Here is a 26,581-nt window from a genome sequence, read left to right as displayed (position 1 = left end):
GGATAAAAAAAACACAGCTTCTGTGCTAAAATGTCACGGTCTTGTGTGTAAAATAATTAGCTTAATGTTTTTTTTACACAGTATACCCTAGGAAGCATCTCTTTTATGTTGTTATTCTTCCATTTATCCTTCCGTGACCCTCACTGAATGTCTCTGCCAGCCTCAGCCTCAGCCATCCCATTCAATTTGCATTTGTCTGCTCGACACAGTCCCATGTGCTACGGTGCCTCAGCCTTGTTGTCCACCTCACACCCTGAAGCCACCCATCCACGGCGCTCTGACAGGCCCTGGATGGATGGATGGATGCGCGTTCATTTATTCATCTGCCCCGCTTGTGCTTTCCCTGAAACCAGAAGCGTTCCGGACGATGAATAATTCACCGCCGACGAACACTTGCCCCCATGAATTTTTCAGGACTCAGGCTGGCAGAGGTTTTGTCAGGGAGGTCTGGATCACTTTGTGTTATTAAACAGGCTCGGGAGTGGCCGTCGAGCGCAGGTTCAAATGTGAAAAGGTCAAGGGTACAAAGACACCACGCGACTTAAAGGTATCGTGCCACGTTGTATTGTATAGGGATGTCTTGACATTTGTTTGTGAAGCTAATCAGTCTGTGGGCATTGTACCTCTACATTGTGATGAATCACCTCAGCTCTGGACAGTAAGTCATACGCAGGGCACGTGCGTACATCAGTACAGTGTGTTGTCAGTAATTAGTGGTGTTGTGGCGTCTTCGTCTCCTGTTGTGTTCAGTTTATTCCCAGTGGCAGATGTAAAACAAACAAACACGCGTCAGTACTTACTTCAGTGAGCTGGCTTCCAGTCGGCATGTCATAAAAATAAAAATGATGGATGGGCCCTATTCACAGCGGAATTGCACCTTCCGGTTTCCTGCTTGGGTTGTTTTTATTTTTAGTCGCATATGTACAGTACTGTATGCATTATTTATCCACACTTTATGCGATAGGGATATCTGCACTGCAGATGTCTCCAGATCATATCTGTTACGCAGATGTGTTCGCGTCAAGAGAAAATACGGTAACACTTTCCTTGAAATGTATAATTAGAAGCATTATATGACTTCATTTTGAGTCATAACACTCCGCGTGACCTCCACGGCCCCGTCTCTTTGCCATGGCTAATGAGTGATTTGATGTTTCAGAACTCCCATCCTGTCCAGGTCTAAGTGGTTGGCTCACTCTGAGTACACTGGCTCGAAAAACTGGGAGTCCCTAAAGGGATTACCAGAGGAAAAAGGCTCTGGTGTAACATCACTGATTTAGGATTAAGTCCCAGCTTCCACGGCATAGGAAGGAAGTCCTCATAGGGCCCCAACAGGGGGGGAAAGCAACAAGGAGGTGCCAAGAAGTGTCATTTCAATCATAAGGCTGGGAGGACCCAATTAGTGGATGCTAATAGCCCTGGGCTGGGCTCACTGTGGGTAGGCAGGTGGGGTCCGCATCAGTGGAGCTTTTGCTTCCATCCGTGCCAGTCAAATAGAGGTGGTCCAAGTCCTTACGAGCCCTAGTAATGCTACACTCTCCAATTTGACAGCAAACATGATTTTATTTATAGTTTGGAAGTTGCATTGTTGTCTTCAGTAGTTGTACTGACATGTTTCACAGTCTTTTACCATGCATTATACAGTATAGAAACACATCTCTTCTTCCTTTCTTACTTTTCTCACAACTTTAAATTGATAGCTCCACTAATTACTGGTTAGGGCTTCGGACTTGGAGCCGGAGGGTTGCCGGTTCGATCCCCGACCAGTCCACGGCTGAAGTGCCCTTGAGCAAGGCACCCAACCCCTCACTGCTCCCCGAGCGCCGCTAGTTGGGCAGGCAGCTCACTGCTCCGGGTTAATGTGTGATTCACCTCACTGTGTGTTCACTGTGTGCTGTGTGTGTTCACTAATTCGGTTAAATTGGGGTAAATGCAGAGAAATTAATTTCCCTCACGGGATCAAAAAAGTATATATTCTATTCTATTCTATTGTGGACCCACTGACATGTGAGGCAATCAGCTGGATCGTCTGAATACACTTTTGAACCGAATCAGCTCAGCTTATGGAATCAGAATCAGACAGAAAGGAGCCTTTATTCTCTTTGCCGGTTCTGCATGGCTGACGTGCAATGAAAAGGAGATTTCCTGAATGCATCTTCCCTCCCCAAGCCACTCTGCCAACTCCATTCCCAGATATGATTGTAAATATTCGCCTTGGCCAAACACAGCTGGAAGCTCAACCACAGTGCCAGCTGTGGGACACAAATCTGTCACCTCACAAGAATTAAACATAAATAAAAAAGCATTAAGCAGAGTGGCTCGCAACGGCCTTTCAGCTTACCACTCACTTTCCTCATTATGCACAAGAGCTAGTAAATTAAATCATTGCTCAAGGATTCACTTTTTGGAGTGTTCTTTTGTTTTACCACTCATTGTTTTTTTCTCCATAAATGAACACCATATCCCTGTTCTAAATCTAAAACACATCCTGAGGATCATGTCTTGATTTGATTGACAAGTGCACACCAAGTCACTGTACTGCATGTATCAGTGTCTCTGACATCATGTTAGATAATCGGCAGTAAAAAAAATATTCTTTCCTGCTGTACCTCAGCATGGGAGATTTCTAAAAACTCCTGCCGATTGCCTAGACAGAGATCCCTGCAAAAAAGTAGGCAGCTTTTTCTGGTGGTTTGCTGCCTGAGACACTTTCTTTCAGCCGGGGGAACAGTGAAACACCTGATAAAAGGCCGAGGCGGAGGACCTCACCGACGAGAAGGTCGAGTTTCAGCCTCCCCCCCTCCCCTCTTTGAAGTAACAGAGGGGGATTCAGGCCTCTCATTAGCCTGATAGAATCTACATTCAGACATGTAAGTTAGCGATTCAACTCTATTGGGGCAGATTGAATTCCGTTAAATAGTGCTGGTTTATGGTTTTCTCAGGCTCTCTTGGCTATCTCCAATGCGGCGGGTGAACAATGAGGAACACTGCAGGACATTCAGTGGCAGAGGCTGGCTGGGAAGAAATCCGCCAGCTTTCTCATGTTGCCCCCTTTCTCTCTCAAATCCCACCACAGATATGCTTTCTGCCTGAAAAGCACTTTGTAGCCACTGAGTCATACTCTCAAACTGAATACCCAGTTTGCATACTTCTAAATGTAATTCACTCTACTGATGTTACTTATAAATATTGTAAATGTTTTGAACTATTTGTATATTGAGGCAAAAAGGAAGAAATGTTTGATCATTAGTTTTAGTCAAACACAAAATTGCACAACTAATTGTAACTAACTAACAATTACACAAAAGCCTTTAGATTAATTGACAAATCTACGTGTGCGATAATCATGCACATGTACGTATCTACTTAATACATCTCTATTATCCGTGCATCAAACTGACTAGTCGCATTTGGCTGTCTGGGCCAACGTGAAGTGGTGTGTGGGCAACGGATAGCTCAGCAGATTTACAGGATTGTGCAGTCCGTCCGACTCCGAGGGGCTCTTTTGGTGTGTAGCCCCCCAGGTCCCTGTGTTGGCAGGAAACATCTCACAGAGGAAGTGCATGATAAGATTGAGGTGTTTACAGGGACACAAGATTAAGTGCCGAGCCCACACTTCTGAGAGCCACTCGCAGAGTCGACAGACAGCACACAGTGACATGAGTGTGTATGTGTGTGTGTGTGTGTGTGTGTGTGTGTGTGTGTGTGTGTGTTATTGTTGTGTTGTGTGTATTGAGGGTAGTGGTGGTTAGCAAGAGATAACAGGTCACCCAGAGTTGGGACTGAAGAGTACTCCTGCTGACTGAAGAACTCCATTCATTTTCAGGCATAAGTTGTTGAAGGCATCCGTCAGGCTTGGGTTACACGCCTCCTCTCCTCCTCCTCCTCCTCCCCGTTGTCATTAGGATTTACCTCACTAGAGGGACCCAGTGAAGTTTCTGTCGTCTTTTCCCTTTCCTCTTCCCATGTTCACTTCAGACGTTTGCGTGTGTGTAAATCTCTCTCTTGCTGTCTCTGCGTTTATGTCTCTATTTACTTTTGTGTTGTGTGAGCCCCGCAGCTGTTGAAGGAGGTTAAAACAATGGAGACACAGAATTGGATGCGACACGGTGTTTGTTTTTGTATCTCTTCTGCAGTTTGCCGTGAATGGCCCCTGTGAGTATACCCGTGCCGTCTATAGGCTGGATATAGAAACAGTTACACATTCCTCCTTCAAAGTGATTTGCTCGCAAGGGCCATAAAGTGTTTGTTATTGTCCCTGTATATCAGTGAAACGGGCAGTGTTTTGGGAAGGTAACAGATGTTCCCTCTCTCCACTCCCTCAGCACCACAGACCCCCCCCCCCCCCGCCACACACACACACACACGCACATACACACACCCCGCCCCACTCTTCATGGGTTCATGTGTCTTGTGCCTCTTTCAGGTTCTGTTCCCTTCTGAGAATGATAAAGATTCCAGAGGACCACAGTGACGCACGAGACTGACTAGTCAGCGTAGTGCAGGTAACAATGTTGTGCCATTAGAAGAAACCGTGGGTTGCTGTTCTGTTATAAATGAGGAGCTAGTCAACAGGAGACAGTGAAACGAGAGGAAAACATTTGAGAGCGCTCAATGAGTTGAGTGAACTCAATAATCTTATGCAAGATGTCGTAATTCAATCGGCAAATGTTTTGCTTGTTTAGTCAGCATCACTTTCTCTCTGCTTTAGGGAATTCTGTGGTCAGATGAGGAAAACAAATGCATTTGGCGATCCCATGACAATTTTCATAGCATACTTTACGTTCTTCAGCCTTTGAGCCGGAGAGCTGCAAGTGGGAGACTGCTCGGAGCATGTTATGGATGACATTTCCTTGGCAAGTGGCAGAGCTTGGCCATGTTGAAACCACTGAAAACAGGAGCTGCTCGATAGGTAGGCAGGAGAATGGAAAGGACCGGAGATATGGTTTTGTCTGACAATGTGAAAAGGAAATTAAACAACAAACACAACAGACCCATGCTCCAGACTCTACCGGTGGAAGAGCTTCTCTGACACGACAGGGAGCTTTCTCTCGTTTTCTCAGCCCCTCACACACGCCTGCTCTCCTCCTTCTCTCCCCCTCTTTCTCTCTCCGTCTTACTTGGTCTTTCTAGTGAAGCAGTAGATTTATGTTTCTTTTTAAAAGGGGGGATGACTTTTGAGTGCTTCTCCCATACTCTAATGGATATTCTGACATACAGTATATCATGTTTTTGTTATTGTTCTGATGGAAAATGCCCTCAAGTACATACAGATTTGAAACACACAAACACACACACACACACACACACAAACAAGATCACCAGAGAGACAACAACTTCTTCAAAAGCACCAAGAACAAAAGGATAAAAGTACAAGGGAAGACTCAGTGCAAGTGAGGAAATAAACAGCAATCAGCTCCAGGTGTCTTAGATAAGAACTCACATGCCAAGAAGGAATAGGGCAGCAGAGGAGGCCAGAGAGAACAGAGAGAGCGGGAGGAAGAGAGGGAAAGAGAGAGAGACAGACAGAGTCAGAGACAGAGTCTGAGAGGGAGGGAGAGAGTAAGGGTGGGAGGGAGGGAGAGAAAGGGAAATACAGAGAGAGGTGGACAGGAGACCTGTTCTGTGGAGGAAAGCACTCTACAGGCATACAGCCTGAATGGAACTTACACTGGTAGGAGGGGCTCAAAGAGAGAGAAAGAGAGAGAGAGAGAGAGAGAAAGAGAGAGAGACGGGTGCTAGGGGAAAGGGAGTGAGAGAGGCAGAGAGAGAGAGAAATGCCCCTCTCTATACCCCCACCCCTTCATTCTGACACACACAAGCAAACAAAACACACACACTCAGAGAGAGAGAGAGAGAGAGAGAGAGAGAGAGAGAGAGAGAGACACGCACACGCACATGTTAGACCATCAAAGGCGACTGACTGGTTTTCATAGACTGCCTATTAGCGAGGGAGATTACATCTGGGGGCCAGCGCGGGATAAATAAGGTGAGAAGAGTGGCACGGCTCAGTCAGTTTACAGACCGACGGGGACAGAGATCGGCTGTACACACGCGCGCACACACACAGCCTGGGACGCACCGCCAGAGATAGAGAGAGAGGGAGGGTAGTGAGTGAGAGAGAGAGAGGTACACTCCCAGAGGGACAGAAGGAGAGCGGAGAGAGAGGGAGTTAGAGAAAGACGCACGGAGAGGCGCAGTGGCTCAGTTACAGATACTTCAGAGAGAGAGCCCGCTGTAAAAAGCAAGAGCAGAGCAAGGATCTTTTTTTTTCTTTTTCTTCTTCTCCCTCGTTCACAAACTCTGGATTGTCTTAAGTTTTTCATTTAGAACAGATTTGGTCTTGTTTGACTTTTTTGATTTTCTCCTTTTTGTTGTCTGTTCAGAAAATATTTGTTTTAGGACATTTTTTACCTCGTGTTTCATTTCTTCCTCTATTCCCCATTTACCACCACTTCATCATCAGAGAGGTGCAAAAAAGTTCCCGTGTGGATTTTACACAAGAGAGACGAGTGAGCAAGAACAACTCTTTGGAGGGGGGACAGGAGTAAGCAAGCAGGGTGAGAGGTGACGGTACCCCCCACCCCCCCTCACCATCGGAGGCGCCCCCACGTTATGGATGTTGACACATTCCTTTCGGACACGAGGGGAACCCACTTCAACTTCAGAGCCAGCGTAACAAGCCGCCGCCACCGGGTCTGCTTCATCCGCCGCGACGTCCGTCCCAAGCGAAGCCTCCGCCGGCCGCAGTCTCCCCTCTCCGCTGCCGCGGCCACCGCCACCTCCACCTTTCTCCCATCCAGCTCTCCAGCATGGTCCTTTCTGTGAGGCTCTTCCCAGTCCTCGTCCACGCTCCAGTACAATGTGCAGATGGAAAGTGACTAAAGGTGCCGTCGCCTGCTCTGGTCCGCTGTCCTGCCTCTTCTCATCTTCATCTTCGTCTTCGTCGTCGTCATCCTCATCTTCCCCATCCTCCTCCTCGTCCTCCTGCGTCCTGCTGCTGCTGCTGCTCGTCCTTGCCCTGAGCGCACTGCCTGCCGCCTCCTGCCACGATGGCCACAGGTCCACGCGCTCGCCCCGGAGCCCCGACAACCACAACAGCAGCGGCGCGTCCTCTGCGACGGCGGTGGTGGGCCGGCATGTGCGCAGCTACGACCATCTGCAGGGGGACGTCCGCAAGAGGAAGCTCTTCTCCTTCCAGAAGTTCTTTCTCAGGATTGATAAAAACGGGAAGGTCAATGGCACCAAGAATAACATGGACCCGTTCAGTGAGTAAAAGTTGATTTTTTATGTCTTCACTCTCTCCCCCCCACCCATCTGACTCTTTTTCCTCCTCTCTCTCTCCCTTTTCTTATTTTCATGTACATGTATCATAACTGATTGCGGTGTACTTTCACCCACTCCCACACGTGGGTTCTATAGAGGCAGGAGGGAAAAAAAGTATTTTTTTCCCACTAGAATGGGCACTGCTTTCCCTCCAATTTCCTTTGATTTTTTTCTTCCTTTTACTTTTCCATTTTGACTCCCAAACATCCACAGATAATAAGAACCTTACCTGGTATTATAGTGGGCACTAGGCGGACTGTTAGGAGTTGCTTTGCGTGTGCAGTGCAGGGCCCTTGGACAGCCAAGCACCGCGGCATGTTTGTGCTTAAAGTTTCTGAGCAAAGTTCTCATTCGGAGCAATTCTGCTGGAACCAATTAAATATTACCAGAGGAGCCCTCTTCTCTCAAACAAACAAAAAGGAGTTTCTCTCGGATGGGAAAAAATGCCATGGTTATTGTTATCACTGAGCTGCGATGCTTACTTTAAACCATTATCACTTCAGCCTTGAGCTATGTCAAGTACTTCAGTGAACGAATTCTTGGTTTGTGCCAGAGAATGAAACATATATCCGCATACACACAAGCACACACACACACACACAAACAGAGAGAGAGAGAGAGACACACACATAAGTTCCTGCTTGCTTCAGTCTCACACCACATGTAAACAATATCTCCCTTCTCCCTGCACTGTCATTTAATTTTAAACTCAACCCTTCCCTGGGTACCTTTTTTCTCTCTTATTGGTAACTGTCCACTAACACCCCAATCCCACCCCACCCCTTCTCGCTTGCTCTGCTCAGCACCTGGCTACCACACTCTCGCCGCGTTGTCAATCCCCCCCACCCCCACGTGCCTTTCCATGAGTGTGTGTTGGGCGCACATTGCCCTAATAAAAAAGGCTTTTGACATATGGGGTCCATGTGCACAGGGCAGCGTTTCAGACGCAGAGACTCAGACACTGGGCTGAGCGAGACATGGCTGTAGGTATTTCAATTAGCCTCCTTTCCCTCTCCCTCTCCCTCTCTCCCTCCCTCGTGAACGCACAGTACAGGCATCTGGCAATTAAACAGTGCATATTAATGGCAACAAATTGTTTGCAAATCACAAATTAGTACAGTGTGACTGAAGCACAGTGTAGCGACAGGAGATGAACTAAGCATTACAGGCAATTTCAAACGGCTCATCTGCCCACAATTCCCATGTTAGTATGTTGAGGCATGATGTGTGTCCAAACGTGTAACAGTGTAAGTTAGTTTGTTCCCTTTTTTCTGTACTGCGCAACATGACTCAACTTCAGAGGTGGAAAAGCAACCCCCAACCTAACCACCATCACCCCACCCGCCATCCTGTACCAGCCCCCCTCACCATCATGTTTGGGGTCCTTGCCAGTGACTTACCACATGTGAATATAATGCGGTTGTCATTAGCTCCCACAGTGACCTGAAGGCACAGGCCGTACTGGCAATAATGTTCCCGCCTGATGCACCGCAAGTATCAGAGGGGGGGGGAATGCACATGCCGGCTGCATCCACTTTAAACATCTTAAGTGTGGCTTGGGCCTTGGAATGTCTGTGGGGGGGTGAAGAGAAAGGGAGAGAAAGAGGGTGAGAGAGAGAGAGAGAGGAGCAGCATATAGTGGTGAATGAGTAATCTCTCCAAAACAGATTAGATCCCTGCTGTTCTTTCCCCGCTCATTTGTACTGGGTCGGGGCAGGTTCGCTTGTCCGGTTGCGAAAGAACCTCGCGCCCACAAGGTAGCAGCAGTGTTCTCGGAGTACTTGGTTCCATCAAGATTTTTTTGGGGTGAATGTAAAAAAAGGAAAAAGAGGTGCGGGAAATAAAAAGGAAAGAGTGAAACAGATTGGGCCTGCATTTTCCTGGCGCAACAATGATACGATAAGCTGCCCTCTGTGTATTTGCCGAGAAATCAGACGCCCGATCGCAGGCGCCTGAGAGAGTTGCCTCTTTGCTGCCCCAACATCCGAAACAAAACAGGGAACGTGTGAAAAGAATGCATGCCGATTTAGCCGCGCACACAGAACCAGAGTCTGTCAGAACAGCGATATTTGCAGAGTAACACTGTAACCCATAAGGGAATCATGAATTAAGTGAAGGGAGAGGACTTGGCATGTCAATCTGCACCTTGTGAATCCCCTTCACAGTGGGGGATAAACTATATGAAAAGCCCTGAGTAAGATACTCTTGGTCTAATCAGATTATTTTTGAAGAGGTGTGAGGTTTTGACTGTATAGACTGAATTGGTCATTTCATTGGTTGTGTCTGTCCCCATAGAGATGTGTGTTTAGCAGTGTGTATGTTTGTTTGTGTGCATGCGTGGGTGGATGTACACATGTCTGCGTTTGTTGTTGGTGTTTGTATGGCTGTGTGTGTGTGTGTGTGTGTGTGTGTGTGTGTGCACATACGTGTGTGTGTGTGTGTGTGTGTGTCTGTGAGTGTATGTGTGTGTGCGTGTTTGTCTATGTATGCAGTACATTTTGCAAGGTCATCGGTGTGTGTGTGTGTGTGTGTGTGTGTGTGTGTCTGTGGTGTTTTCTGTGTATTTGTGCAGTCATAAACGCGGGTGATGGAGTCCTGAGAATGATGCCAAAGCTTAATGAGCTATGCAGACGAGATGGCAGAGGACTGTAGGTGTTTGCTGCCTCACACAGTCTCCCATTATATCTCCTCCCAAGCCTGCTTTTCAACTTCAGAACTGTTGGTCTTTTCAGCAAAACTTAAGAACAGTCCATTCAAATGCCACGAACTGCTCGCTGGGTCGCCTTTCACCCATAAGTGTCTCCCACAGAGGCCCAGCAACACCTCAGTCATAAGTCATTGAGTCATAACATAAGCCCATCTCCCCGCTATGCAAAAATGATTTACAATTAAAGGCCGTCTCATACTGTGTAATGTTCCATGTTAACATACTATTGGGGCCCTCCTTCCATTTTATGGATTACAATTTGTACAGCAGCTCCTGTCCTAATACCATGTCATTATGCTTGGGGTGGTGGGGTGGGGGGGTGGATCATACAGCTTGGCTGGAGAGCGCCTGCCTTCCAAATTGCAGGCTGTTTGAGTGTGCAGACGACTGGCACTTTGATGTCGATGTGTACGGGGGCTCACTGTTTACGCATTCAGGGGGTCTGAGGAGGAAGATGAGAGCGTGTGCTAATTAAAAGAGCCATGTAATGTCTACGCGGACAAAACCGCAAGGACAATTAAGACCCTGTGTCTGGTCTTTAACGAGTCTGTGATATCTGTTCAAAGCCGGATGGCTTAGATTCGGGTGGGGGTGGAGGCAGGGGGAAAGGGGGTGTTAGTGGTGTCTGGTCTTTTAAGTGTTAGCGCCCTGGTCAGTCACATCAAGAGAAATCAACGTTCAAGTGTGCAGATGTGTGCTCTATTTGTGTGCATTTGATGGATTTGGTGTGACAAGGTGGCTTGGCGGTTTGATGTTGCGATTCCTGAATCAGAGGTATTGTTTAAACATTTTGACGAAGCTCACTTCAAACCCCCCCCCCCCCCTTCCCCTCTCTCTCTCTCTCTTTCTCCCTCTTTGCCTCTCTCCCCCTCTTTCCACAAAAGACCTATGTGCTGTTTGAAATCCAATCCTACCCATATTGTTCGATTCCCTTTCAGAACCCATCTGCTCAGTATCACATTGTTGTTTTTTCTTTCTCTCGGAAGCTCGTCTCCCCTAAGATATCTCTGAATGAGCATGGCACCGGTGGTGGTGTGCACCTCTGCTCTGCATGGCCTTTCACAAAAACAAAAAGAAGAGAAAGGAATATAAGATAGAAAAAGAAAGTCTCAAAAAAATACAAAAAGAAAGAAATGAACATGGTCTACTCCATCCTGTATCTTAGGATTGTTTGTATCCTTTCGTGTTTGATTTGATTGATTGAAATACCAAATCAGATTTTTGAAGAAAACAAAACGAAACACATGCGCGTAAATCGAAAACATGAGTCAGAATCTGTTTGATCCTTACGGTGAGAGTTTTTTTTTAAAAGTGCAGCTGAAAGTTAAATGCTGCTCAGGAGGAGAAGGGGCCTAATGAGCATCATTAACGGCTTGACAGCTCTGATTGAGGGCACTGCAGCCGAGGGTTCAACTCCCGGTTGGATCACCAAAAAGCCCGGAGCACGCAGGTCCTCTCCCCAATCAGTTTTGCCGTTTCGCAGCTCCCACATCAAACGGAGAGTCAGGCCGACAGCCATTTCTCCCCCATCCCGCCCCATTTCGGGGTCACCCTAATCTAATGCTGGTCAATCACGGGTACAGATGATCCTTGTTAGCGCTAGGTGTTTCAGAGCCAAAATCAATTGCTCCCGTCAAGCTGCAGGAGAGGCAAGTGGGTCTGATGTAGAGGGCAGTCTGCGAGGGCTCAATAATGGCAGGAGATTTGCATGCATCGTACATCTAAGGCCGGGGCACTCCATTACTCACTGCCCAGTGTACCCAGACATGGTCCACTTTGTAGAGGGGAATGTTGCTGTGACAGTGCAGCAATACGGTCATATCCCTCCTCTATTGGATGATGAACGATAATGAATAGGCAGTGAAATGCAATTTGGGGATAGGTGCACTTTATGGAGAGCACTTTTGGTCCTTTATACATGGAATGGGTTACTGAGAGGACAAGAAATAAATATGAATACCACAGGAGTTACTTCTGAGATACTCTTAATAGTAGACGTAAGTGCTTGAAGTCAGATAGTTAAGATACGATTGGATTAGTGTCTAAGAGAAAACAGTAGCATATCACACTGATTATCCATTTAGAGAGGTACAGGTAGCAGAGATGTAGACCACTGCAAAGCAATGAGCCAGCCAGAGCAGATGTGAAAACCAGTGGTGGAAATCACTGGATCAACTACCAGGCACATTCTGAAGATCCTCAAGTGGGGAGGATTTTGTTCTATTGGTTTTTATGGTTCTACAGAGATGGGACTGAATGTGCAATGTTAAATACCTCATCAATCATCTTCTTGAAACAAGCCCCATTCAGCAAGCAAACATTAGAGCATAGAAGATGAAAATCAGTGCTAACATCTTGGCTAGGTCGTCTTGTTTGATGTTCGACAGACCAAACTTGACAATCGTCTGCCTCTATAAAAGCAAGTCTGTGATTTGTAGACGCACTAGTATTCTAAAATAACACCGGTCAAAGCTATGATCCTGCCATGGGCAGTAACCAAGTTTTTCACTGTAAATTTCTCTCTGGACTGAAACTCATGACATTTGCAAAGGCGTAATGACACTGTTGCCTCTGTTTATTTTACCCGTCAGTGCAACATAACAAGATGCAATTAAAATCGTGTATTGCGAGCTAATTAAAAACAATAATTCTGTAGGTTTTTTTGTATTCAGTTACCACAACATTTCTTTTTTTCCTGCCCTCTGACAACTGACGGCTCAGGCAGTTTCTGGCCACACTGTGTATAATCAGCGGCACATGACTGACACCATACTTTGGCGACAGTGCAACGGAAAGGCCATGTGTTCCGAACGTGTGAATTTATAAGTACGGCTCCCGTCCCAGCTGCATGGATGGCACTCTCTTGTGCCTGTTATTTTTCTCTCTCCCTCTCTCCCTCTCGCTCTCTTCCTTTTTCAGTGGTTATAGTGCCCATTTATGGCCCTCGTGGGAAATCCCAACCACACAAGCAATAAAAGTGACTTATGGGGAGTGGTTGATGTACAAAAGGTTAGTGTCAATGTTTCTTTTCATTCCATTTGACCTCAGCATCTTCATAGACTTTCTCTCACTCTGATAAATAGCTTCACAGATTTTCTGTGAGAGGCATCTTCAAAATGCCTTACCACATGCAGGACATATTTGATGAAGCCCTGGTGGTGTGCAATGAGGATGGTGGTATATGAAGGACGTTGCTGTGGTTTTACTCCAGGTATTTCAACAATTCATTTTGACAGCTCGTAATTTCTATCTTTGGCAACTGCTAGTCAAGGTGGTATTGCAGTAATTTGGTCTGAATGATCTCAATGGTTTGGGTCTTTGGAGAGGGGGGGGGGGTGCCTCTAGACAACATATCAAACACAAAGCAGACAGCATTGTATCATTTTTCTGTCTGTCTCATCGTGTTTGCGTCTACCACGTCCCCCCTTTTTTCATAGAACTCTTGTTGTGTTACATCATCACGTCCAGTAAAATAAGTTTTACAGCATGCCAGCAGGCCATCTTTAAATCAACCCCTTCAAAGAGACAAGAAACAGTTTGTTCTCAGTTCAAGTTATCAAAACCAGGCCGCAGTGACCAAGGAGTCAGAGAGAGCATCTCGTGGTGATCTCTGGTCACAGGGCCTCTCTCTCCAATGCTGTGGTTTAATCTATCTGATGCCATCTGAGATATCTCAACGACCTGTGGATGAGACTGAGCAGTCTGAAGATCACAGAAGACCAAGATTGATTGAATTTGCTGTGTATGAGGTTCAGGTTTATCTTCTAAATCTAGGTGGTCCAAAAATTCTCCCAGTCCTGTACCTTCTTTCAAGCCAAAAGCAGGGCCAAAGCAAGTCAGAGGACAACAAAAGTTCCATCCATGCACAGACAAACACTCATCATGGGGGATACTAATTAGGTAAGCGACACTCAACATCTTCTTATCGACTTAGTGCCTTCTTTCTACTCGGCCAAGAGTTCACCTCAGAAGTATGAAGGACCAGATGTATATGTAACCCCTGACCTCATTACTTAGCAGTGACGACCATTTCTGCCATGGGGAGAACAAGGAAGAAACACCACTGTCTCCCCCCACTATCGTCGTGGTTCCCATGATTGCTAACAGACACGAGGCAGAAAAAGAGTGTGTGTGCACCGCCCCCTGATTGGCAAAGGCGTTATTGTTTGGTTTATAAGCTTTGACATGTCTTGAGCAAGAGGTGGTGAATCCTCTTTGAATTTCCTCTAAACTGAACTCGCCTGAACTTTATATTTATATAACTCCAAGACCCCAATAGGAAACTGGGTTCGCTTTGTGCGGTCTTATGTTCCGATATAGCTTTTCGGTTTGAGAAATTCAAATGCGCAGTGCAAGAAGGTTGAGCGTGTTTTTCCATGCGGTTTCCGTTAGACCAGACTCGAGAGGGCCGCAGGAAGTTGAGGCGTCGCGCTCGGAGTCACAGTCGCTTCCCTAACCCACCCCACCCCCCAAACCCCTGTCTCATGCATCTCGATTCGCTTTGAGCCGCTGAAAGCCCAGGGCTCATTGCCCAGCTCTGATTTTCGCCCGTCACAGTCGCCCATCCGTCAATCACACAATCGCAGGATTGTCTGGATGGGTTGGGTTGAATAAAACACAGATTTATCGAGCGGACCACATTGACATACCTCCGCTGAACCGAGTGGCCATCTCATTCCTCTGTCACTCAGCCGGGGCTTTGAACTCTCTGTAAACTGTGGTCGTTGTCAATGAACTCTTTTTGTCCAGCACTGGCTCTTGTTCTCTCCAGAACACCAAGAACACATCCAGAGAACATTTCCTACTCTTAGGGCTTAGTGCCTGAGGCCCTGTGAAGCCTTTGGGCAGGGGAGGATGCACATACAGTACATGCCTGAGTATCTCTGAATGTTTTCCATGAATCTTCATGTGATCCATGTGTGAGAGGTAGGTTGAGGTTTATGTTTCAGTGGAAGGATTCATGTCTGTGATCATTCATGCATGCACAGATTGATTATTGCAGACATATTCAGATCTTAGCCATCCTTGTTGTATAGAATCCAGGTTCAAGAATCCAGTGGAGTCCTTGTAGCTTCTCGTGTATTCATTTCATTATTAGTGAAGTCATGGTGCAGAATTTGTTAATTATACGGGAACACAATAAAAGCAAGACCACATAATGTTCTTCTGTAAAGTTTGGAAGACGTGCTTTGCCTTAAGGTGTTGAGAGGCCCAAGACAGATCAGCTCTCCTTGGAGGAGTCCACTGAGTCGTAAAAGAGCCCATCCCAGTCACCCATCCAACCGCTGTCTCCTTTTTGGATCCAAACATGGATGTTTCATTTTAAGGCCTCTGTCGCCTGCCAGACACACTGCAGGGATATATAAATGAAGTGATAAAAGAGGAGAGAGGGATAGAAATAGAGAGGGGGAGAGAAAGCGAGAGGAGAGAAAGAAAGAGAGATTTATCCTACACAGAGCACATGGCACCGTCTAAATAGCCTTCAAGTGGTGCTTCATGCGTTGAGAAGCATACCAAGAACATGCGCGAGACAGCCTGGAAGCACCATGTTTATATATGGTATGTTTATACTATAGATGACTAATGTCCAGGTTACCTTGCATCAAGGACAAAGGGCAAAAGGTGACATAGCCTGTAGTCTCTACCATGCATTGGTGAATGAGCAATAAACTGGTGCCAGAGACAGGGCACTAGCCAACTGATTATGTTGTGAGGGAAAGGGGATGAGAGCATTTGGTCTCAATAAGACGATCACATGACACTTAGGCCATCGGGTAAAACAGGCCACCCCAGTTTCTATTCCCTCTTTCAGCATCCTGTGAGTCCGAGCTTCAGCCCAAGCTCTGGTCGCGGCGACCCCACGCTTCATTGCCGGCCCCACCATCACACACTCCTCACCACATCCCCCCTGGCCAACATGAAGGAGGCCCTGTCTGCTCCAAGTGTGCCGGACACACTCTCAGACACCGGACATCCATCTTGTTTAATGGGACGTAGTGTAAATGCAGGCTGTAGTGGAAAAGAAGAAGGGGTGAGTTTTCACCACCATCCAGTACAGTATCTCTCTTGCTGCCCCCAGTGCCAGCACAAGCCAGATTTTTGCAGGGGAGTGGAGCTGCAGTTGGTGTGGGGAGATGGAGGGGGAGGTGGCTGAAAAGGGATGGGGGTGGGTGGGTGGGATTGGGAGGAGAAGGGGAGGAGGAGGTAAGTCAGATGGAACCATCAAAGGTAGCGAAGTGAGACCAGCGATCTGACCAGGGACGCATCTGGTCGGCCTGTTTTAAAAGAGGTAGGCAGGAATGCCGGCTAATTATACATTGCGTGCGCAAGAGGCAGGGAGTCTGGGTGAGTGTGTGCGTGGGGAGGAAGAGGGTGAGGGGGCTTGCTTGTCCTAAGGCAATTGGTGGCGGGACCAGGAGCCCTGGATCTTATCCGTCACAGATCCTGCAGCCCCCTCACACCCCCCCACCTCTCCACCGTAACTTTACAGGCCACTAATGCAACACGTTCCCACACTGACTTGCTCCGGTGCCCATTCAGATGGGTGCCTGCTCTGACATTTAAGAGAAGGCTGGAGTCTGTTTACCGACACAGTGTGCATGTGTGTACGAGTGTGAATGCAAATGTGTGTGAGTGTGTTTGTGTGTGATTGAATGTGTGTGTGTGGATTTGCGTGAGTACGTGTGTGAGCACATGTGTGTGTGTGTGTGTGTGTGTGTGTGTATGTGTGGCCATGACTGTGTATCTGCGTTTGTGTGTGTGCGCCTGTGTGTGTGAGAGAGTGTGTGTGTGTGTGTGTGTGTGTGTGTGTGTGTGTGTGTGTGTGTGTGTGTGAGCCCATGTATGTTTTGGATTTTTACACAAAACCAGGCTGATTTGCTGACTTGAGGTCATAATCTTTGTCATATGTAGGCACAGCATAACAAAGCTGTTGTGCTATGGTGAAACTACTTCTGAGTGGAAAGGGATGCATCTTCTCAATTTTACACAAGTGGTATAGGGATGAAATGTATAAGTTTGTTTACATGAGGAGATTACTTACTGATGCTATGAGTTTAGCCTGTCATCGTGGCTTTTGCTCTCGGACTGTTAAGATTCCGCTAACACACCATGTCATAAAAGGATTTTCTCCAGGACCACATTTTCCTTTTGGAGCATCAATTTTCTGACATTTTAGTGCAGGTTTTAAATCTAAAGCGACCGCAATATCACTGTTACTGTTATCCTTTCTTAAACACCGCACAGGGAGTATGTTGAAAATTAGTCACAAGGGATTTTTTTATTTTCTTTATAGTTCAACGATACTCTCTTCTTCAAACCGCCAGAGATTTGCGCAAGCCAAAGCTGCAATGACAAAACAAATAGTGGTAAAATGATTCAGCTGGTAAGTTAATACCCAACCATGAAAATGTTGACATTCTGCCCAAAAGAAATTTAATGCTATCTTTTGGCTGAAAAAAAGGCTGGCTATTAATTTAATACGCAGCATTTTTTTTATTCTCCCGCTGAAGAAAACTTGTGTGTTTTATGGCCAGATTCAAAATTACATGCAGCCTCACAGTATGGTTCTAATGTATTTCTGATGTAATGGACACCAGTAGGCTATCTAAGGAAAGGTAACATATTACACAGTAGAGGCGCAGACACTAAAGATAGATATATGTGTGCTCCGTTTTGATGGAAACAGCATGCTTTGGACAGTCTCCCTCACTTCTCCCTCAACAAATTGGCACGTGTCAATGCAAAGCAGGGGGATTGCTGATCCATACTCATATGGTATGCAGTATGCAACATCACATCATGCTACATATCACAGATGTTTTTATGAAGCACATCCCATAGTATACAGATGTTTCACAACGCTTAAATGGAAACGTGATCTGTAATTTGAGTCTACAATTGTATTAAGTATTTTTACAGTTTTCCTGCCTCAGGGTTAACCTATAGATCCAACATGCCTTCAAATTCCTCTTAGTAAAACACTTGTGTTTCTGATTCAAGATTCAAGACTTTTATTTGTTATTGAACAGTTGCCTGTACAACGAAATGTTTGATGCTGTGCAGCTTAAATTGCTTGTTTCTCTCTCTCTCTCTCGCACATAATGAAACAATGATGAGATTATAATGCAGGTCTGACAGGCTTTACATTGTGCAGATTAAATTAGTTCACATTCCACGTGTATCATTGTAAATGCTATAGCTGCAAGTGCTTTATATATCTAATTTTACTACTTGTACTGTATATATTTAAACTGTACAGGGGTTCACCCTTTGGTCAGACTTGGGCAGTTAAAGGCCTTTAACAGGGGGGAAAGGAATTAATTGTTGTGGCAAACATCAAAAGAATTTGGACTGGTTCTGCTAGTTCTGCAGTGAATCAGCACAGACAATATGAAAATATCAAGAGCTCAATTGGGAACAGCATTCCCCGAAAAATGCATCATTAAGATCCAAAGTCAAATGCTGTGTGGCCTGGAGATTTTTCTTTTTACTGAAACAACACAGGCATTTTACAGCCACCCTGTGCCATTTTCAACCCCCCCGGCCCCCTCCCGGCTTCATTCTCACACACCGTTGCCAGAGTGAACAACGAACTATTGCCATAAAAAGGTGAAAAAAAATCTTCAAAAGACTCAAAGATAAACTGCGGAAACACTTTCACAGACCCCGCCACCAATGCCTCACCCTCAACCCCCCCTGAACTCAAATTCATCTAAAAAGTCACTCCTTACCACATTGGAGCAGGAAAGGCTTTAGGCGGGGAGGTAGAGGTTGGGGGAGTGAAGTGTGTGTGTGTGTGTGTGTGTGTGTGTGTGTGTGTGGTTAGTCCCCCTGGCCCATGTTGAGCCTACAGTGATGGCCCAGAGCCCCTAGGAGCCGTGGGCCTGCTGAGGCCAGATCAAAGGTGCAAGTGACTGTCATCAGGAGGCAACACGGGGTCACTGGTAATCACGACTTTTAATGGAGCCTCTGTGTTGCCTTTATGGCCCAGGAACTGTGGGGAGCAGGGGTGGGGGGGCAGTAAGGGCCTAACTGAAAAGACATGTCTGTCACAGGCTACACATCTCAGGGTTCCCAGGACTATTAGCCATACAGGCCAGTTAGGGGCCAGGGTGGGTGGGGTGGGTTGCCGTAAAGGTGAACGGTACATTTCTGGGTTTAGGTTGATATGACTCATTGGCCCTCTTGAGCCATTTCTCTATATTCCTCTTTCACTCCATTGCATTTTCTCAATATATTTAGTGTCTTTTGGTCTCCTGTTCTATGCTGTTGTTTTCTGCTCTTTCTTTCTCTCTCTCTCCCTCCTCCCTCACACACACACACACACCCAAACACACCAAAGATGAGATGAATGCCTTTGTAAGCACAGCAGATCTCCAAGCGTGCCCGCCCGTCTGATATCGTTTCAGCTTTCCCTAAACACATGAGCGCATGTGGGACCTGGGGGCCTATAGGGGTCTCGTTCGGCCCCCCACCCTTACTACCCCTCCCAGCCCACCTCCAAGCGTCTCAGACCTCTGTGCGGAGGCCATGCAGGCGCAAGCCCGCGCGCTCCAGCTAGGAGGCTGCGGGGTTTTCGTAATTATCACAAGATGCGATAACGCGAGCCCTGTCACCCTGCCAAGAGAGCTGGGGCCACCAACAGAGCCTGGAGCAGAAGCCAGGTCTGCAGAGAAAGAAAGAGAAAGAGAAAGAGAGAGAGAGTGGTGCGCTTGAGCTCACATACCAGACCACAGAGTCGGTCCGCTGTGGACCACCAAAGGACCTGGTCTAGACCGAGCCACCATGGGGATGAGGTCTGCTGCATACTAACCCAAAGAGAGAGGGGGGGGGGGGGGGCACATGTGGTGCCTGTAGCAGTGGGGAAAGCTGCAGGTTGAACACATGGGTCTGACTGGCTTCCTTTACTGTTAGCAGCTGTAAGCGGAGATGCCATTGAAGGAATGGAAGGGAAACAAGAGAGACATAACAGGGACAATCTTTAGGATTGTGCTGCACCGCAAAACAAATTTGCACACATTTTTTTTCTTTCCGTCTTGCATTAAAGAGGGTGGCAAGGAGAAGACTAGAATGCACTTGGCATTGAAATTTGATGATTCATCATGTAAGCATTGCTATGCACCTGTTCTGCCAGGAATACACCTCTGAATTAATCAGCTTTCTGGTAAAAAAGGGGATAAAGTCATCTCAATCATTTCAAGGCTTCTCCAGGGTGTCTGTTACATTTGCGGCTGACTGCTAAATGACCACATGGTGCGCTTTTGTAAATACGGCACATAAAACCGCACACAGGCCTGTTACTTATACAGGTGTTTGGGTCGAGGTAATGTCTGAAAAATGTGGTCTCCAGAATGTAAGCACCCAGTTTTTTTATTTCTTGTGAAAAAGAAAACTGTGGCTTGTGCACTTAAGATACAGGGTCGTAAAACATTTTGACTATTTCTTTAGAGTCAGTTTTTAGTAAATAACCAAAAGTAAAGGGTTTGGCTCTGTGCCAAAAGCAAGCAGACACTCACGCACACACACACAGACAGAGAGATGGAAACAGAGAGAGAAGGCAGACAAAGAGAAGAAAAAAATAACCTAAAAGTAGTACAAGGCTCTTCTACTGCGGTCTGAACATGCAAGGATCCCACAGAGAGTCCCAGTGTTGCCTTTCTGCTTCTCCAATGTTATCCTTTTGTTGCAAAACTTGCCTTTCAACTCGGGCGGCTGCGGACAGGGTTGATGTTCAGGTGACTGGCAAGGGGGTCATAAAGAATCGCTGTGTTTTGATTCAGCTGAACCACATCAAACAGGCCAAGGCAAACGTCTAAAACAGGTGCTTTGACAGAGGAGGGCGTAGATGGCTGCTTTGACATGGTTGCCTTCAAAGGCCTGCCATCCGCTAGAAGGTGGCTGTCAATGTCAATGTTTCATTGCCCCGTTTAACAGGTGTGTTTGTTGGTTGCGTGTGTGTATATTTGTGTACAATAAGCATGTGTACAGTAGGTGAATATTTTTGTTTGGAGGGAGATGCACACGTGTGCAATCTGTGCATGTGTGTGTCTGTTCAAGTAAGATTAAGAAATGTATGTGTGTCGGTGTGTGAGAGCGTATGTGTGTGCTTTCCCATGCGTGTGTAGCTTGTCTGAATGAACATCTGTGCATCTGTTTGCTGCCTTGTTGTTTTTGTGTGTTAGCATCCACATGTATTCTCATCATCTGGCCAGGCCAGCACTGGGGCCCTGGGGTGCAGCACTTTGATCAGGGATTATTCTCCTCTAATCCCACTGATTTGGTCATCCAGTTTCTGCCCCTCACTCCAACCCTCTTTTCCCTCATTCCTCCTCTCTCTTTCCCTCTCCGTCCCTCCGTCTCTCTCCTTCTTGGTGCTCTGTGAACCTGAGGCGAGGGAGGGGAGAGGGGAACAGACCAGATTCCCTTACGACCTCCACCCCCACTCTAACCCCTCTCACCACACACACACACATACACACACACACCTTCCTGCTCAATGCCCGGGAACTTGATTCCGAGTAGAGGGAGCGCTCCCAAATCTAGCCTAATCCCCCAGTTGTGCCGCATTCACGGCGCTTGTGTCACCGCTTCACAGGTGCAGATTACACAGCAGCAGCCCACAGGTTAAACCGACTGCACAATGATACCATTAGAGATCAAGCGAAAAGATCTAAATTATTTTGACCTTTAAGCATGTCAAGCACAGTTTGATAATGTGGCTCACTGTGAGTTGAGTAAATAGTATTTTCACAGTGGCCAGCATGGCTTATTCTAAGAGCTCCCGTTACAGGATCAGAAAGATTGACCTTCATGTGAATATTAAATTAGTCTAGATTAGATACGGAATGATTATAAAAAAAGATTGTGGATTCACTACCAGAGCACCCAGCATTCACATCATATGCAAGTGGATAACCAAATTATGTGCTGTGTAGTCAGTTATTATCAGACTCAGACTGTATTCAGTATTCACCAGTGTGTCCTGTCCCTGCCACTGAATCCAGAGCACCATGAAATCACCCTTGAAAAGCAACAGAGAGGTCACTGCGTTGGGTGCCACCACAACGTATGAGGGCGTCAGTTACATCACAGCACGGTGTGATAAATGCCTGGATTTGTCAAAGGTCATCTGGTGACCCCTGAACTCGGGCTTCGGAACAGGCTGCTCCCCAGATCACCCTACCTGCCCAACCAATGAAAACCGCTTCCTTGCACAGTTGGGCTTTTTGGCCTATCCCCTATAACCTTGATGGGTTTATGTAATTCACTTTATGAGGGGGGAAACCATAATGGTTACCACAACCCAAATCACTTATGGTGTAATGGCTGAGCAGAACTGCAGCCTCAAGCTGATATGGTACTTTAGGCTGACATTTTGCTTCAGAATCAAAACAATAGAAAGAAAGAAAAGAATATCATTGTGTGCATGTACTGTGTGTGTGTGTGTGTGTGTGGACTTGTGTGTGCATCTCTTTCTGTGTATATACAATATATGTGTTATGTGTATTAAGTATGCATATATATTTATGTGTGTGTGCATGAGTCTGTGCATGTGACCATGTGTTTACACAGAACTCAGTCAAAATGTGGCACAGAGGGCTTTAGGTGTGTCAGTTCAGAGATAAACTTGGCCAACTGTGTGTGTGTGTGTGTGTGTGTGTGTGTGTGTGTTCATTTGTTCGTTCGTTCCGCTCTGGGCTTTGTGGTTGTATGAGGAGGGATCATGTTGGGACGGCGCAACTGCAACAAGTAAAATAACTGAGCTCCGCCGAGGGATTTCAAAAGCACTATGAGTTGGGAGCATCTTCTGCGACCACAGGGGAAGCAGAGAACTGGCAGTGACCAGTGTAAACTAACCAGACTTCCAAACACTGTCACCAAACCACTGCATCTAGGCCTGAGGAAAAACAGATTTAGTGCTGGAATATTATATATATTTATGTTTTTAAAAGTATTCCAATAATGAAGAATAATGAAGGAAATAATCCAATAATGATAAAAAGTTAAACATACTGTGGGTGAGCTCTACCACTGTCAGTTCCGGCATTTAGACACTGCTTAATATCAACTCTTTTTCTCTCTTCCTCTTTACTTCATTAATCTTTGAAGAATATATCTTTTTTCTTTTCCACTTACTACATACCTTGTTTTTGAAAGACAAAATGATGGGATTACAGTACACGTGATGGGATTAATTGTCAATGCATTTGAATCCTGCAGGTGATGGGGTATATTGATGGTCACTGTCACAAACCATCACAAAACAGAAAATGTAATCCTTGTGCCTCCTCTTTTCTGAACGTAAATATATGTTCCATTTTACTTTACAGCTATATTTGAAATCAAGTCAGTGGAGGTTGGCATTGTGGCAATCCGAGGACTCCATAGCGCAAACTACCTGGCTCTCAACAAGAGGGGCAATCTGTATGGCGCGGTAAGTGCATTTTTCTTTAGAATTCACATTTGGTTTCAGGTCCCAAATGCACTTACAGAGATAAAATGAGGAGCTCTTATATATCTGTCTGTCAACAGTGATCAAATGTACCTAAATATAAACAGTGTGGTAGAATGCCCATGGAAAAAGCAGTAATGGTATTCATGAGAAATGTGATCCTAAGGCAGAATTTAACATATAGAGGAAGCCTGACACTGCACTTTCTTTTTTAACATTATTCGTCATTATTCTGCAAGGACTGAAAAACAAACACAGTAATTTCCATATTTGCAGAAACAATTTTATAATGTGTATTTTCTTAGGATTAAGAGTTTTAGAAAAGAAATGACCGCAGTGAGGGTGGTGGGGGGGGGGGGGGGTGTTCGGTGGCTCCTTGGCTGCACACGGGGACTTTGATGTTGACGTAGAGTTGCATGGCTCCTCATGTCACTGAGCCCCTTGAAAACGCCTGCAGCATTTTTTTTCAGAGGACAGTTCCACTTCACTGCCACTGAATAAGCCCCTAGCAGAAGTCTACCTCAGTTAAAGCCAAAAAGAGAAAAAGAGAGAGAGAGGGAAAAAAACTCAGTGTGTGTGTGAGAGAGAGAGAGTCCTGTCATCTTCTCAAAAGTAAGCCGAAACTACCCTCTTACTTACACAGAGGTCTCCCCCGAAATGCTTCTTTTGCATGGACTTTCCTTCTATTCAAAGGCAGGCAATACAATCCACACCACCATTGTTCCCAGTGCTGCTACCCCCCACCCCCCCCACCCCCAGCCTTCTTACCCTGACTCTCAACCCCCACCCCTCTATAAATGTTACCTGAAATGGGACAAAAATATATATGTAGTCTGGCAGAGGAGATGATGTTTCGGAATGGTTCATGTGACGAGTGCTCTTGGGGCTCTCTGTCGGGGTTTGAAACTAAGACAGGGTGATAACAAATTCCTTTTCTCTGAAACTCATAATCCGCTCCGTACGGATGCTCAACCGAGTGAGCCACATCAAAATATTATCCAGAGTGTGTCAAACACTGTTAGGTCATAAAAGAATTTAGCTGGACCCAACCATGCATTTATCCTCGTAATCGCACACTCTCATATGAAACTACATGGAAATTCGACAGACGTTTTCCAAATCTCTAGAATCTGGCCTCAGTTTGACGCCACTGGCCAAACCTCAAATGACAAAGTGCAGTAAACTGGCTAGTTCTTTGACATTTGCTCTCTTCTTTTTTATTTGTTTTCTGCAGAAGGAGTTTGGTACGGACTGCATGTGGACAGAGCGGATCGAGGAGAACAAGTACAACACGTATGCGTCGGTGTGGAAGAACAAGAAGAAGGCCATGTTTGTGGGCTTGAGCACGAGCGGCAAGCCCATGCGGGGCAAGAAGACCCGCAGGAAGAACACGGCCACCCACTTCCTCCCCATGCCTGTGGACTCCCAGTCACTGTCCACATGAAAAGAGAAAAAAAAAAAACGCCCAACTGCACTGAGACAAAAGACTTTGAATCACCAACAGTCATAAGAATTATAGTGATATCGACAGACTTGTTCTGAACGTTCTTTTTGGTTGTTTTGTGGGAAATGTTGGATGGAGCTATGTGAAAGAGACTGCAGGAACTCTTACAGGTTGAGTCTTGATTGATGTCATATATTTGTTATTACTAAGTTATTGGCACAGGAGAAAAAAAAAATCAACGACGACACATTTTTTTTTCTGTGCCAAATGGCGTGTTCGGATAAACTATTGGACCAAGATGAGGAACAAGCAAAATCTTTTTTTTTTTTTTTTTTTTTGAAAAAAAGGAGAAACATCATGATGGGAAACTCTGACGTCTTGTGGCTTTCATGAAGTCAGAGACCATGGACAGAGAGTGCATCACCTGCCTGCATTTGTGCGTGTTTGGTCTGCAGATACTTTCTATTTATATTCTACTAACTCATACGAAGCCTTTCCAACTGACACTACAGCTCTGTGATGCAGTGGACAGCTAGTTCTACAAACACTGACTGGAAGCGCTTGCTTTAGACACAAGACAGAGGCCTGAATTCAGCACAGGGGGGCGGGGGGCGGGGTGGGTTAGTAAAACTAGCGCCATAGCATAAACAAGAACCCTAACAACCTTTATCATAACAAGCAAAGCCACTGTATTAAGAAAAAAATATCTCAACTTCTTTACCTGACTGCTTTTAAGAAAATAAATTATTTATTTTATGTAATATTTAAAGAAATACAAAGGCAAAAAACATAAAATGGACATTTTTTATCATTTACGGTATGCTCCTCCTTTTTAAATACTACTCTGTTGGTTAAACATAAATATTAAAAATAAATGAATAAGTAAATAAATATATTTCTCTTTATTAAGCTAAGTCTGTTTTTGTGTCTTTGATTTGACTTACCCTAAGATGCATATGAACCTTATCATTTGACTAATAACTGTTGTTCTGCTTGGTTGTGTCCTCAGGCATAATAGTGAAATATTATAGAGGGCTTCTGTGATTATACTGGAGCATGTTGACATCTTTTGCTAGCATACATCAATAACACACATCTTATGATGCCACCCCATCTAGTTTATGTGAGATACTTTTAGTATTCACATTCAAGCAGAGTCTGAAACAACATAAATATTGAGCTGGTTGAGGTCATGTATGATTCAGTTATGATTCATTAATGGTGATTTAGCGCATTCAGTTATAGTTTGTCATTTTAAATATGATCTGATTTTAAGTGTTAGGCGTAACCCCTCTAACCATATGACAAAGACGGAGCTCTGAGGCCATTGTCTTGCAGCTGCCAGAGAAGAGGTGACATTGTCAGTTTGATCATTACATTTTCTTTAAGTTCATCCAAGTAGTGAAATCATGGATTACATCTATGTCATTATTCATGTTTTTATGGTGCCTCGCACCAAAGCATCTGCTCAAATTCTTTAACGATCATTAGAACATCTACCCAGTCACTGTTGTCCACAGTAATAATAAACCACTCTCCACACCAACGTATTTAGCACATATGTCTAAACTCCATTTAAGATACTTATATAGCCTATATACTTATAATTATGACTGTTTGCACTCAGTGGCACCTCTGACCTTGGCAATGG

At 45.6% G+C, this 26,581-nt stretch overlaps 1 protein-coding gene across 1 annotated transcript; it reads left to right on the top strand.

Moving 5' to 3' along the window:
* The first annotated feature begins 6,034 nt into the window (after positions 1-6,034).
* fgf10a (fibroblast growth factor 10a) lies at positions 6,035-25,519 on the top strand. Its single transcript, XM_062554367.1, has 3 exons — positions 6,035-7,268; positions 23,365-23,468; positions 24,721-25,519. The coding sequence occupies exons 1-3, from the start codon at positions 6,863-6,865 to the stop codon at positions 24,928-24,930; spliced, it is 720 nt and encodes a 239-aa protein (XP_062410351.1). The 5' UTR covers positions 6,035-6,862; the 3' UTR covers positions 24,931-25,519.
* Positions 25,520-26,581: the final 1,062 nt, after the last annotated feature.

Source organism: Sardina pilchardus, chromosome 14, assembly GCF_963854185.1.
Source record: "Sardina pilchardus chromosome 14, fSarPil1.1, whole genome shotgun sequence".
In the NCBI taxonomy this organism is placed as follows: Eukaryota; Metazoa; Chordata; class Actinopteri; order Clupeiformes; family Clupeidae; genus Sardina; species Sardina pilchardus.
The sequence above is the reverse complement of the archived record's forward strand: the minus strand, read 5'-3'. Positions and strand labels throughout refer to the sequence as shown.